This window comes from Narcine bancroftii, chromosome 9, assembly GCF_036971445.1.
Source record: "Narcine bancroftii isolate sNarBan1 chromosome 9, sNarBan1.hap1, whole genome shotgun sequence".
In the NCBI taxonomy this organism is placed as follows: Eukaryota; Metazoa; Chordata; class Chondrichthyes; order Torpediniformes; family Narcinidae; genus Narcine; species Narcine bancroftii.
In genome coordinates, this window is record NC_091477.1 from 45,863,645 (window position 1) to 45,878,077 (window position 14,433).

The 14,433-nt window shown below is 38.8% G+C and overlaps 1 protein-coding gene across 5 annotated transcripts in view; it reads right to left on the reverse strand.

Annotated features, from left to right (window-relative positions):
• Positions 1-6,648: 6,648 nt before the first annotated feature.
• Positions 6,649-14,433, reverse strand: part of LOC138743489 (eukaryotic peptide chain release factor subunit 1) — a 69,580-nt gene continuing 61,795 nt past the window's right edge. For all 5 annotated transcript variants that reach the window (XM_069898949.1, XM_069898951.1, XM_069898950.1 and 2 more), the window contains one exon: positions 6,649-9,458. In XM_069898949.1, the coding sequence (XP_069755050.1) occupies positions 9,376-9,458 (83 nt within the window). In that variant the 3' untranslated portion in view covers positions 6,649-9,375. The remainder of the gene's footprint in view (positions 9,459-14,433) is intronic.

The window sequence follows — 14,433 nt, forward strand, 5'->3', positions numbered from 1 at the left end:
ACTCCGTTCTTGCTACTGCCACCTAGAAAGAGGAATAGGTGCCACAAGACCTGTGCCAAGTTGAGGAACAGATGCCACCCCTCCACCACCAGACTCATTCAGAGACTCATTTAAGGACTCTTATTTTGTTCTTTATTGCACCATTTGTTTACAATTCTTTATTTATCTCAAGTGCAGTTTGCACTACCAATAACTAGAAGTTCCACCTGTCCCAGCAAAAGAAAGGTCTGTACTTTTGACAATAATCTGAACTTTGATTGCTTTTTTAAAAAACTCTCAATATGCTTTAAAAACATTGTGTCCCTTTTGATATTATTTGCTAGTTTCATTTAAAAGTTTATCTTTTCCTCCCCCAATGATTTTCTTAGTTGCCTTCTGTATGCTTTTAAAAAATGTCCCAGTTCCAACAATTTTTTGGTTCCTTGTATGCCCAATCTTTTACTTTAAAGTTAGCTTGGATTCTCTTGTCAACCACAGTTGTCATTTTTCTATTCAAATATTTATTTATTTTTTTGGAACACACCTGTCCAGCCCCTTCCTTATTTCTTGCAGAAACTCCAGCCATTGCTGCTGCCATTCCCTCTGTCATACCTCTGTAGTCCCCTTTATTCCACTGCTATACCCACACCTCTGATTTTAGTTTCTCTGCCACTGCCTCCTAAGGGTTTCCTTACCTCCAGCTCTCTTATAAATTCTGGTTCTTTACACAATCCAGAAATGCCATTTCTCTGGTTGGCTCAGCCACAAGCTGTTCCAAGAAGGCAACCTGAAGGCATTCGATAAATTTCTTCTCTCGGAATCCAGTACAAACCTGGTTTTACCAATCCACTTGCATATTGAAATCCCCCATGACCATTGTAACATTGCTTATTGCATGCCTTCTTTATCTCCCTCTGTCATTTGCATATCACATCCTTGCTACTGTTTGTAGGCCTGTTATACAACTCCCATCAGGGTCTCTTTACCCTTATAATTCTCAATTTTACCCACAAGAATTCTATATCCTCTGATCCAATGTCTCCTCTCACCAAAGATTCAATTCCATTTTTGACCAGCAGACCCACCTCTGCCTGCCTTCCCGTCCTTCTGATACACTGTGTATCCACAAATATTTAGTTCCCAGCTGAGGTCGTCTTTCCACCACTCAGTGATGGCCACAATGTCATAACTGCCAACTTTCAGGTGCTAGATTATGAACCTTATTTCTTGCACTACAGGCATTTAAATACAAGACCTTCAGTGCTGAATTGATCACTCTTTTCAATTTTGTTTCCAAAGTACCCCAACATTTAATCTTACGCATGCAATTTTGCCCTATTTACTGGCAATCATTCCTCCCAATCTCACTACAGTGTATCTCCTCGTGTATCTTCTGCCCTATTCTGTGCTCTTTTTATTCTGGTTTCCATCCTCCTGCCAAACTAGCAAACCTGCCCACCAGGAATTTAGATTCCCTCCCATTCAGGTGCCACCCGTCCTTTTTGAAACCAGCACTTCAGGGCTCCACCACTCTTGAGTAAAAATCTTACCTCTGGCTACTCCCATAAACTTTCCTGCACTCACTTTAAACAGATATCCTCTGGTATTTGTTATTGTTGCCCCGTAAAACTGAAGTCCCGAAGAAACATCAACATGCATATAATCTTATTTTAATAATGTTCAGGAGTAACGATTAAAGTATTTACAAGTGTTTAGTTATTGCTTGAGGAGATCAGTTCAATCTCTCAATGATGTGTTCTGAATTGCATTCATGGCTGCCTTCCTGTAACTGACACTCTCCATTCCAAACTACTTCTGGAACAGTTTTCTCAAAAACTGTGTACAGTGTTAACAACCTGGGATCAAATCCATTGCAGTCTGCAAGGACTATGCAGCTCTCCTCATTATCTGCTTGGGTTTCATTCCACCCTCCAAAATCAAAAGGTTTGTAGATTAAATGGTGTATTTGGGCAAAAAGGGCTCATGGGTCAGAAGGGCCTGTCACTGTGTGTATCTCAAAATTAAATAAAAATAAACTGTACCCTGTAATATTTGACTTACTGTAACATCGCACCCTGGACTATTTGACTCGATTATACTAAACTCCATGTCTTGTAACATTACATCCTGCACTCACTGACTTACTGTAACACTGCACCCTGCACTACTTGTCCTTGTGTGCAGTTTGACTTGTCTGGATAGCACACAAAACTAAGATTTTTACTGTATTTCAGTACTTGTGACAATAAAAAATTCAATAGATTGTTTTTTTTTCCATCACATCTGCAGCAATGGTATCCTCTGCCAATACAGAGGGAGGCCAGCCCCCCAGCAGAAAATCCAATCCTCCCTCCTTGTTATAAGATTTTCAAGAGCACAGAGACTTGAAGAACTAAATTATAGGGAAAGGTTGAACAGGTTAGGACTTTATTCTCTGGAGTGTAGAAGAATGAGGGGAGATTAATAGAGATGCAGTACAACTCTGATTAGCTGAGGTGGTCAGGATCGGGCCTATTTTGGATTAAAAATGTTTTTTGGAAAAAGTTCATTTTTTAAAAACAGCCCAATAGCAACAGCAAATTACTTGTAACAGTGTTTAAACAACAAGAAGGTAAGGCTTCTTAAGCATTAAAATAATATTTAATTCTCACCCAAAAAAAATGTTGACCACCGCCAATCACCTCCCCATCAAGGGCCCAATCAAGGTGGGAGCCCGATGGTTCCACTCATGCCCTGGAGCTTGAGGCCCCCGCTGCCGGCAGGAGCGCAAGGTCCAGTTTGCCACTGTTGGGAGCCATAGACAGTTTGGCTCTGAAATTATTTTGGATAAATGAGGATTTCTGATTTATTTCAGATATCCTCATTTATCTGAAATTTAAAAATAAATTTGGATAACTGAGGATTTTAGAGAATCTGATTTTGGATAAATGAAGTTGTACTGTATACAAAATTATGATAGGTATAGAGTAAATGCAAGCAGGTTTTTTTCCAGCGAGATTGAGAGAGATAAAAGGTAGAGGTTAAGGGTGAAAGTGAAAAGGTTTGAAGAGAACATAGTGGCGGCTTCGTTGGTTCACATGTTTTGGTTTTAGCCTAGCCCAGAAAATTTTTGAGAAGATATTTTCCACACACTGTCATTGATTCTTAAGGTTAACTTGGAACCTTGCCATCTAATTGCTCAGTTTAGAATGTCTGATGATGATGTTTTATTGACTTCTTACTTCATTAATAGCCAGATATTGATCAACTGGAAAGATAACACTCCACCTACAATGGTTAAATGATAATATGTTTTGTTTAGGCTCAGAAAAAGTTAGATATGCCATTAAAGATTCAAATACTAATTTTTCAAAGACATGGGGCCCTTTTATAGATTTTTATCATAATCTAAAATTCTAAGTGTTCAAAACTGATGTCGTGTTGTCGGTTTCTGAATTGTCGTCACTCGATACCCACATGCTAGGTTTTTTCCCCAACCTTGTCAAATGGAAGGGCTTTTGATTCAAGAGTTTTTTTTAAAACTTTTTTGTTAATTACTATATTTTAAATATAACTGTACAGTTTAGTGGTTTTGGTAAATTTAAATTGATTATGTCCTTTCTTTGCTGTGCTATGGAATTCTTTGCATGATTATGCCTCCAGGAGTTTCAATTTTTTTTCCAGTGGCACATTCCATAATTGCACTGTACAAATTTAGTGTTATTGAAATTAATAAAAACTTTAAAAAAGGAACATAGATGGGAACTTCATGCAGAGAGTGGTGGGAGAGCAGAATGAACTGCCAGCTGAATTGGTAAATGCAGGCTTCAATTTGACATTTAATATTTGGGACAGGTGGGGGATGTGGTACAGGTGCAAGTCAATGGATTGTCAGAGCAGAAGGGCCGGTTTCTGTGTATTGTCCTATACTGCAGACCTACAACTGATTCGCTAATTCTCTCACATTCCCATTAATTCGCACTTGCTTTTGATTCCTTTGCCACTTAGCTATACAAATTACAGCGGCCAGTTAGCCCATTGACCCACACATCTTTGGGTGGAAACTGTCCCACCTGCCTTTGCTATCCCTGAGCCCACCCACTTTTGTTCTTAAATATTGCAGTAGTACCTGCCTCAACCACCTTCTTCTGACAGCTACTCACCATCCAATGTGTAAAGGGTTACCCCTCTAGTTTCTGTTAAATCTGTCCTCCAGTTACCTTTCAGGCAGTGTTAATGAACAGGGCAGGGTTGTTGAACCTGATTACTGGAATAGCAGCGCCATCTAGCGTGCAGCCGGAGCAACTACTCTTTCTTAGCAGAGGAAGGAATAATTGGAATTTACCCTGGCTTATTCCTCCGCACCCCCCCCCCCCAAAGATTTTTTGCTTTTTAAGCAACTCCTCGGAAATGAGAAGCAAAATGTTGCTTAAATAGCTCAGCCAACACCTACACTTCCAAAGGTTGTTGAAGGCTACCTGCTCAAATCTTGACATTTTACAATCTTGCAATTGAGTGTCCTTCCAGGATACATCATTATGTGGTATGGTAGCTGGAAAGCATCAGACCTGAAGTCAATTTAGAGGATCATCAAAACGGCCAAGATCACTTGGCTCTATTCCCCTTTCCTCTATTGACATTCATCAGGAGCGCTGCTTAAATCAGGCCCAAAGAACGATTGAGGTCCCTTTCCATATTGCATATTTGACCAACTACCATCAAGGTGATATAGGAGCAACAGAATCCGGACTGCCAGGCTTAATGAATAGAATCTTGTAATCAAGTAAATCATCCTAAAATATTTTATATCTTTATGCAGATGCTTTATATGTACAATATGTATCATGTCTGTGTCAAGATTGGTTACGTTTGCATATTTCTTTTGTACAGAGCAACGGAGAACACTTTTGTCAGGTTCCACTTGTAAATTGGATAATGAACTTGAAGATTATTATGTGCTGTGTATTGTGTGTGTACCATGGACCTGAGAAACTTCCATCTGGCCAGATAATAAAAATTGAAAATATGCAGATTCACTTTAAAGTTATACAGCTACCTTCTGATAAAGCTAATCCTTACTAGTGAGACTGTATCCTTGTACTAGGCACAGAAACACACCCAACAACAGATCTGGGGCTAACCTCACTCTGGCCCTTAGCGCAGCACAGTTGGTGTAGGGGGTTAGTGCAGTCATTATAGCACCAGCGATTGGGACTGGTGTTCAAATCACATGCTGTTTGCAAGGAGTTTGTACATTCTCCCCATGTCTCCATGGGTTTTCCCCAGGGCCTCCTGTTTCCTTCCACTCTTCGAAATGTACTGGGATGTAGGTTAATTGGGTGGCCATAATGGCCTGTTACCGTGCTGTATGACTAAATTTAATTTTTTTTAAAATTATCTGCACCAACTACTTCTGGTGCATGAAGTACTTCAATGAATATTTCCACAAGGAGTGGTTTTGGCCCATGACTGGCCAGTGAGGGACACATCCCCAAAACTTTCTCAGTGTAAAAGAAGTTCCTCACTTTGCCTCTCATCTATTGCCTGCTAGTTATTGACCACTTTGCCCTTTCCTTTCACCATAACTTCGGGCTTTCAGTTCAAATTCTCTTATTACATTTCCCTCATTTCAGAAAATAATCCCTGATTGCCGAATGTATCTTTATTATACAATTGAACCTTCAGGAGGCTTTATGGACATTTCACTGGTTTGCAATTCAATGATCTTAACCAAACTCTGCAACTTGTCTGGACTACTGAATTTGGTAAAGGCACCTTGTGCAATTGACAGAAGTGCTGGGGAAACTCAGGACACACAGCATCCATAGGAATCAAAAGGCAGATGTTTTGGAATTGGGGACCAGGAATCTGGAAAATGGTAGACACCTGAATGAAAAGGTCAGGGGAAGTGGAAAACAGAAGCATAAGCTAATGGGGAAGAGATAATGGTGGATACAGGAAGGAACATAGAAACTGAGAAGTGATGGATGGGGAGAGATCAGAGGGCTAAGGGAGGGAAGGGATAGGGGTGTTGGAAGGAGATGAAGGAACGAGACTGTGGAAGTGCTCATCATCAATTGAAAATCAATATTGATGCTGTTTGGTTGGAGACTGTCAGGACGGGATAGGTTATTCCTCCAATTTGCAGATGACCTCTGTTTGGCAGTACATGAGGCTATGGACAGACATGTTGTCAACCTACCTCGAGGTTTTAATTGTTACATGTTTCCCCAGCTCCATTCAATCCCCAAATTCCTTACCTTGATATTCTTCTGAGGCAAGCATTTCCCTTTCACTTGTACTATGAATCAAACATTACATAAAGCATGCCTCAATGAAATCTTGGATAGTGATTCATGATTTTGGTTCCATGTCTAATGCATAGGATCCCTGCCCCAATTATCAGGCTGAATATCAGCTTCACTCATATTTATTTTGAATGTTCAAGATGTTGGCACCCAATCACAAGCATCAGATTGAAGGCTAATCTCATCCTCACATTTTTAGTTCAGAACAAATCAAGGGATAACTAATTGCAAAACAAGATCCTGGTTCAGTCCTGAAAAACCAAAGACCAATTGTTATCACTACTGCCAAAATCCGAAAATCAAATCTACCTTGCAGTTGTCCAACTAGACATTGCTTTCAAGTTTGCTCCAAAGTAGCTCCAAAAGAACAAGACTCAAAACATATTCTTAAATATGGTTTTAATACTCTTCTCCATTTCTGTACATCACAACACCAAGTTGCTGCTTGGGATCTTTCTGCAGAGGCTGTAGTGCATAAAAGCTGAAATCTACCCCTTTTTGTGAAGTCAAAGATCACTTCTATTCCTGGAGAATACATTGGTCAATGGAATACAAAAAACATTTTGGCATCATTTCCAAACTTAAATGGTAAACATTAGAACTACAAAAAGAGTTGTATACTTTCCAATGCATACTTATATACCAAGCAGTGGGCTATCTGAAAAGGTATATTTATCTCCTTGTTTTATCCATCAAAATGGCCCCATTTACAGTTTGTGCAACCCAGCTCTTAAAACTTAGTCCATCACAAATCTCCTTTCTAGTCAAGGAATGTGAAGGACAAACAAAACATTGAAAATGTGCACAAACTCAACATGAGTTTTACACAAATCCTTCACAGCACTGAAAAATTGGAGGCCAAAGTGAAAACAAAACAAATGAATACCGTATAATATTCAGAACATCTTAAAGCTACTTTACATATTCAGCATGAGATGTTACTGCTTTGAAAACCATTTTGGATTTTTTGACAGACAACAGGTTTCAGAAGCTGCAAACAGTACTCGGAGTGTTTTTGAAGGTATATTCTAATCTTGTCAGTGAACAGAAGTGTAGTGGCATACTCATTAAGAGATTTGTGATTAACTGTGCCAAATTAAATATTGAGCTTGAGATTTGAGAATATATATATCTAGTTAGGAAGATTTTGGGATCTGTTGCTAAGTACCTCAAAAATAATACCAGTCACTACTTATATGAAATAGAAAATGTTTGCTAATTAATGGCAATGGTGCTATGCATTAGATGTATGTCAGGCAAGAACCTGGCATTAGTGGCCTGTGAACTGCACTATACACATTCAATCTCAGCAATGAGCTTGAAGGTAATACGCTGTTGTGATGGTACAATCAGGACCCATTTTCCTGCATTATTTCATAAACACCACATTTCAACATAATCACAGCCATGTTAATTAAGAAAAAAAGCACTGCTTTCCTTTTGGTCTTCATTGGTTAGAAGAATTCGGGTTGATTGATTTCAACATAATGCTTGCTCCAAGCAGTCACAAAGTATGCTGCTTCAGATGCTAAAACATGTAGTGATTTGACACACCAATTTACATAAACTCATTCCACTTTTAAGCACTTAAGTGTTCAACATGTGAAGCAACCCAATTTATAATCCTAATGACAACCTCCGTTGATTCAGGCAGGACCAAGAATTTGCCGGATCCTCCACCATTTTGACTTTTAGTGAATTAGCTGTTTAACAAGGCTCTTTTGACATTTGTTCCTCATTGATTTCTCAATCAATGCATATCCAACAGTTCAATACAGCTCCAGGCCAATGCTCAAAACCACTCCCTTTGCACCAACATGACCTCTTCCTGTGTAGTTTTAATATTCTATTTCTGCCCATCAGCAGATTGTTCAAAAAAGATTCCTGATAACTAAATGGAGCTAGAAAGAAATCATCCTTGCCACCCCCTTGCACTATGCCAACTAGTATGGAAAATCACTGCACCAGAGGTTTAAGATGAGTTTCCTTCCAGTCTCACCAAGCACTTGAACCCTAAAAGATGTGTGATACCAGAATTTCACAAACCGGTGTTAGTGCCTGGGTAACTTTGCTGGAATTTGGGATTGTTTGAAAGAAATACAGACCTATCAATTTTATAACAGTCTGCATATGACTTGACAGAGGCTGTGCCCTGCAACATGATTGTAAGGGTGCTGTAAAAGTCTTCACTGTACCAAAAATAAACCCCAATATGGAGCAGATCGTATTAACACAGTTCTTCATCCAGATCAAAACCAAATTTAAAGCTTAGTGACTTTGGACTCACAGACAACCAAAAGCTGGCCTTAGTTAATTCAGGGAGAATGAGAACTCTCATCCACAACAATCAATACCACCCAGCAGAAAACGTGGTCAAGGATGACATTAGTTATCACTAGGTCATAAATGGCAATACCTAGCAAGCTCAGAATTCTGCTTAAGCTCCCCAATGTATATTAATTTGGAAAAAAAGGCAGATGAGATTCTTTCCTGCTCCCTTTGAAAAGTCAAAGGCCCTCTTAAAAAAAATCTGAAAATTTACCCCCACTACTTTAATTTGGAGATGAACATTAATCACAAAAGGTATGTTCTTCACTGTCCCCTGCTCGTACAGTACTATTATGTTCAGTGGAGTCCATCTAAACAAGGTCTTTCACTACACACATTGGTCAAGTATCCATTTATATTAATATTGAAACTCCTTCCAAGGGGGAAAACAAGAGCTCTTATCCATTCAGCCTGCAGAAATGAAATTCAATAGCATTTCATTTTTTATTATTTGCCTCTAAATATGGAGGTAAAAAATTTTCAATTTCATAAAATACAACAGCAACAAAAATCCCATTGAAGTAAAAATTAAAAAACATTTCTCAAAAGATTAGTCCAAACTGGCATGAGGAACAGTAGTTTGGTGTTGCTGCTGTATTGACACTATGACAAATCTATGCATGTTATTTGTTTTCAAATTCATCATTTCCAATGTATTTAGAATATCACAAGTTGTGATAATGTGTTCTAAGGCAGGGATTGATTACTCTGTGTCGATCTTCACTTCTTGGGTTGGATGCTGGAGGGTTAGGCACCTGTAACCAGACCTATTCCAGACTACCTAGTAGTCATCCAGGTCATAAAAGTCTTCCTCATCTCCCTGGTACTCCATTCCTTGGAAGTCCACACGATATCGTAGAATACCTGTTTTAAAAAAAAACACACACATTACTGTATGCCCTTTACAACCACAGCACTTTGCAAGCAATGCAACTTTCTGAAGTACTTTCACTACAATAGTTGCAAAGTGGCAGCTCAATTAAAACTGCAATACAAGAATGGTTGGCTTATCCGTTAGCAGTGGAGACACCAACATTGTCTCTTCCACCAATACAAAGCATTAAACAGCAATACCAAGAACAATGATTACCTGCAAGGACTTGTAACCTTCCAGTGTACAAGGACTATTTGCCAAATGTAGGTTAACTGCTCCAAGAATGTGAGGGCAATACAAGTATACTCCGGGGAAGTATATTCTTACCATCTCACAGAAGTACATTTGGAAAGAATAGAGTCCAAGCACCCAGAGAATGAGTAAAAAAAAAAGTCTCAGTGGCTATGCCCATTTTGAACTGCATCAGCTGATCACAAAGGCAGAAACTAAAATGCATCTTGGGATCTGATAAAGAAGCCCAGCCTGCTCATAACTTAATGTTATTTACAAATTATAAAGAGAACTATTAAAGTCTGAGGGAATTATCTAATCTTGATTGAAAAGAAGCTGCAATTGAAGGGAAGCTGGAAATAAGTAGAATGAAAATGTTTCATTGGAGACAACTAACAGCAAAAGTGATGCAAGATTTAACTAGAAGTTTAAAAAAGAACATTGCAACTTGTCTACATTCAACAATTTTCTTTACCTGCATGTATTAGTTAAAACATTTAAACTAAATTAGGCACACAAACAAGATACTAAGAAATATCTTGATAAGATGGAAATGTGTTTACTGTATTAAATTATTAGAAATTAGGTTACAAGCTAACAGAAACATCAATTTACTCCATACTTGTAACAAAGTAGCTAAATTATGAAAGTAGTATTGACTATGCTATGGGAAGAACAACAAAGAAATTGTATTATCAATTTACTTGAAGATTGAAAATTTTCAGATTAATTTCTCAGAAGTAGGTAGCACAGGTTGCACCTCTCTTATCTGGTGCTCTGTGGTCCAGCATGTTTGAATCTGCCACCATTAGTATAAAATCCTTACAGACAGCGTGGAACTTAAACCCTGGTCCTGATCACACTAACCATGCTGCTCCATAGTATTATTTCCTGTTTTAAGCTTTGTTTTACATTTACATAGAGGGTTTCCTTAGGGGCCAATTCCTGTTTTCTGGCATTTTCCATGGTCCAGCAATGGCCACATTAAGAACAATAAGGGTGTGAACAAAATGGGAAGAATCTTGGTCCCAATTAATAATCAAGAGCACAAATAGACTGGGGATATCTAAAAATAATAACAAGCAGTGATCGGGCAAACACATGATAGTGAATTAAGCTGTCCAATGGAGGAGTGATCAGTTTCCAGTTGGTGCACTGATAAGCAAGAATGCAAAATACAAAACACAACCACTTCTCTTGAAAAAAGTGTGATATAATGCCCAAAAAGGAGAGAACACTGTGGATACAAAGCACTGGAATCTTTAAAAAAACCTGCTGGATGAACTCAGCAGGTCAAGCAGTTTCAGTGGGGATGGGGGTAGGAATTGTATACATTTTAGTCTTGATGAGGGGGTTTTGATTGATTGTGGAAGAGGGGAACACCATTAAAAGGTAGAGAGAATGGGAGGAGACAGGGGCCAATAGGGATCTGGTGAACAATGGAGGGGACAAGGATGACTGACAGATTAGGAGGCTGATGGGTGGATTTGGGAGCCAGGCAAGTGACTGATAGGAACGAGAGACATATTGGGAACCAGATGTGGGAAGTGGCCGGGGGGTGGGGGGGTGCATTGTGGTCGATGGAACCAAGAGGGGAGGGGGATAAAAATCAGTGGGTAGAGCTGGGAGGACTAAAGGAGATCAGGAAGAAAGTGAAGGTGACCTGAAATTGCAGGATTCAATGTTGTATTTTTGGACTGGAAACTACCCATATAATATATGAGGTGTCCATTATCAAGCTTAAGGCGCAACGAGGAGTTACGCAATGGAGTAGTGGCCGGTAGGAGAATACCAGCCCTCTCCAGAAAAGAAGGAAAAAAGTGAAGAAAAAACAAAACCCCAGACACAAATCACAACAAATAAAAAATGAAGGTGTGGAGAAAATGGCACCAAAGAAAGAAAAGCCAAAAATAACGGGAAGAAAGAAGACAGACGCCAGAAGAGAAAGGTGAAGGTCATACCTGTACGAAGAAACAGGGACCTGTCGTGGAAAGAGGAGCCCACTTCATGAGTTCAGTGGAGATCCTGCAGGGTCGCGACCCATCGAATGTAGGACTGCAAAGATGGCTCATGGAGCCAAACAGAGGTGAGGAATCGCGCATGTGCGATGCGCACGACAAAGACAACACCGACGGGAGGGGGGACCAGTTGTGGAGTGGAACTCTACAGCACGAACAGCTGAGAGAGACCCGACAGCAGGGCTCCCAGCGGGAAGATACAGAAAATAACAGGAATGGGAGGGGTGAGAATGAAAAAAGGAAACGAGAGACCAAACAGATAACCAGCCCAGAAGAAGAGGACCAACATGAAGACACCATTTAAAAAAAACCCAACAAACTGAGACAAGCAGCTCAACAAGAAAGTCAGAAGAGACACAGATACAAGGAAGAGAAGTAGAAGTAGAAACCCTAGAGCAGACACAGAAGAAGGAGAACATTAAGCTCTGCACAGTGAAATAGAAGGTAAAATGAATGGACAGTACAAAGATAAAAAAAAATTTTCAAGAATATATGGAAGCATTATAAGAATGGCTGACACGAGAATTTAGTGAAATAAAAAGAAAAATGAAAAGTACAGAAGAAAAAGTGAGTAGAATATAGAGCTGGTCATAACAGAAGTAGGGAAAAGATTGGAAAAGGTGGAAGAACGAAAAACAGCTGTAGAAATGGAAGTGAATGACTTAAAAAGAAAGTTAGAAGAAAGTGATAAAAAAATTTAAAGAAACACAGGAGTTGTTAGCTCAGAAGATGAATATAATGGAAAACTATAATAGGAGAAACAATATAAAGATAGTGGGCCTTAAGGAAGATGAAGAAGGCAAAGATATGAAAGAATTTATAAAAGAATGGATCCCCAAAGTCCTGGGAAAGCCAGTAATCCAGGAAGGAATGAAAATAGAAAGGGCACACAGAACATTAGCCCCAAAACCACAGTCACAACAAAAAGCCAAGATCCATTTTAGTAAAATTCCTGAGATATACGACAAAATTTAAAAAATGAGAGAAGACAAAAAACCACTGGAATACAAAAGTCAAAAAAAAAATTCTACCCAGACATAAGTTTTGAGCCCCTGAAGAAGTGGAAGGACTTTAACGCAACAAAATCGATCCAATGAAAGAAAGGCTATAAATTTATGTTAAGATATCCAGCAGTGCTTAAAATAGTTATCTCGGGGCAGCAAAACAGACTGTTCTCGGATCCGAAGAAAGCATGAGAATTTGCAGAACGCCTGCAAGACAGAAAGAAAGATGAAGAGATGTAACAAGAACAAAAAATGACGGCAAACTTCATATAAAGAAGGAAAATAATGTATAAGAAAGAACTAAGGAGGGGAAGAAAAGGGAAGAAAGGAAGTAAAGGGGGAATAAAGAGGGTAAGCTTTGTTATATGTGAAGATAAAAGTCTTTTCTGGAGGGTGTTGGGTGGGAGAGAATAACAGTCACTGCAAAATCAGTTGACGCTTGCGAGCGGGTTCGGAATCCTAATGGAGAGGGGAGATGTGGTTGCCCAGCAAAAGACAAGGGGAAACTCAGAGGGGGGGGGTGGGGAAGAGAGAAAATTTGGGGTTAGGGGAATTTTAGATGTGGGAATAGTGGAAATATTTTATGTTTTAGAAGTGTTGTCTTACAGTGAGTTCCAAAAAAGAAAACAGAAATGGATATGAGGGAAAGGTGGTGATGAGGAAGCGGAAATGAGAGGTAAACAAAGTATGAAATGGCCATGTTGAACTACATGACTATAAATATTAACGGAATACATAACCAAATCAAAAGGAAGAGGCTATTAAATTTACTGAAAAAAGAAAAAAATTGATATAGAATTCGTGCAGGAAACACATCTAACTGAAGTGGAACACAAGAAATTTAGGAGAGATTGGGTAGGGCACGTAACGGCAGCATCATATAATTCAAAAGCTAGAGGAGTAGCTATATTAATCAATAAAAATGTACCAATCAAAATAGAGGAGGAAATAATAGATCCAGCAGGGAGGTATGTAATGATAAAGTGTCAGATATATTCAGAATTTTGGAATTTGCTCAATGTATATGCACCTAATGAAGAGGATCAAAAATTTATGCAGGATATTTTTTTGAAGATTATACATACGCAGGGGAATATACTGATAGGAGGGGACTTTAACCTTAATTTGGACTCAAAGATGGATAAAACTGGAAAAAAGACTAGCAGAAAGAACAAAGTAACCAAATTTATGGTTAAATCGATGCAGGAAATGCAACTTTTGGATATATGGAGGAGACAACACGCAAAGGAGAAGGAATACTCATATTATTCAAGTAGATATAAAACATACTCAAAGATTGACCTGTTCCTGTTGTAACCCACATCCAAGGGAGAGTTAGAAAAACAGAATATAAAGCTAGATTGTTATCAGATCACTCATCCCTGTTATTAGCAATGGAGCTGGAGGACATCCCACCAAGAACGTAAAGATGGAGATTAAACTCCATGCTACTTAAAAGAAAGGATTTTAGAGAATTCATTGAGTGCCAAATTAAAATATACTTTGAAATAAATACAGAATCAGTGAAAGATAAACTTATACTATGGGATGCAATGAAAGCTTTCATCAGAGGGCAGATAATAAGTTATGTAACTAAGATGAAGAAGGACTACAATCGGGAAATAGAACAGCTGGAAAGGGAAATAGCAATTACAGAAAAAGAATTAGCAACAAGGGAAGATACAACAAAAAGAGAACTGGCAGACAAAAAA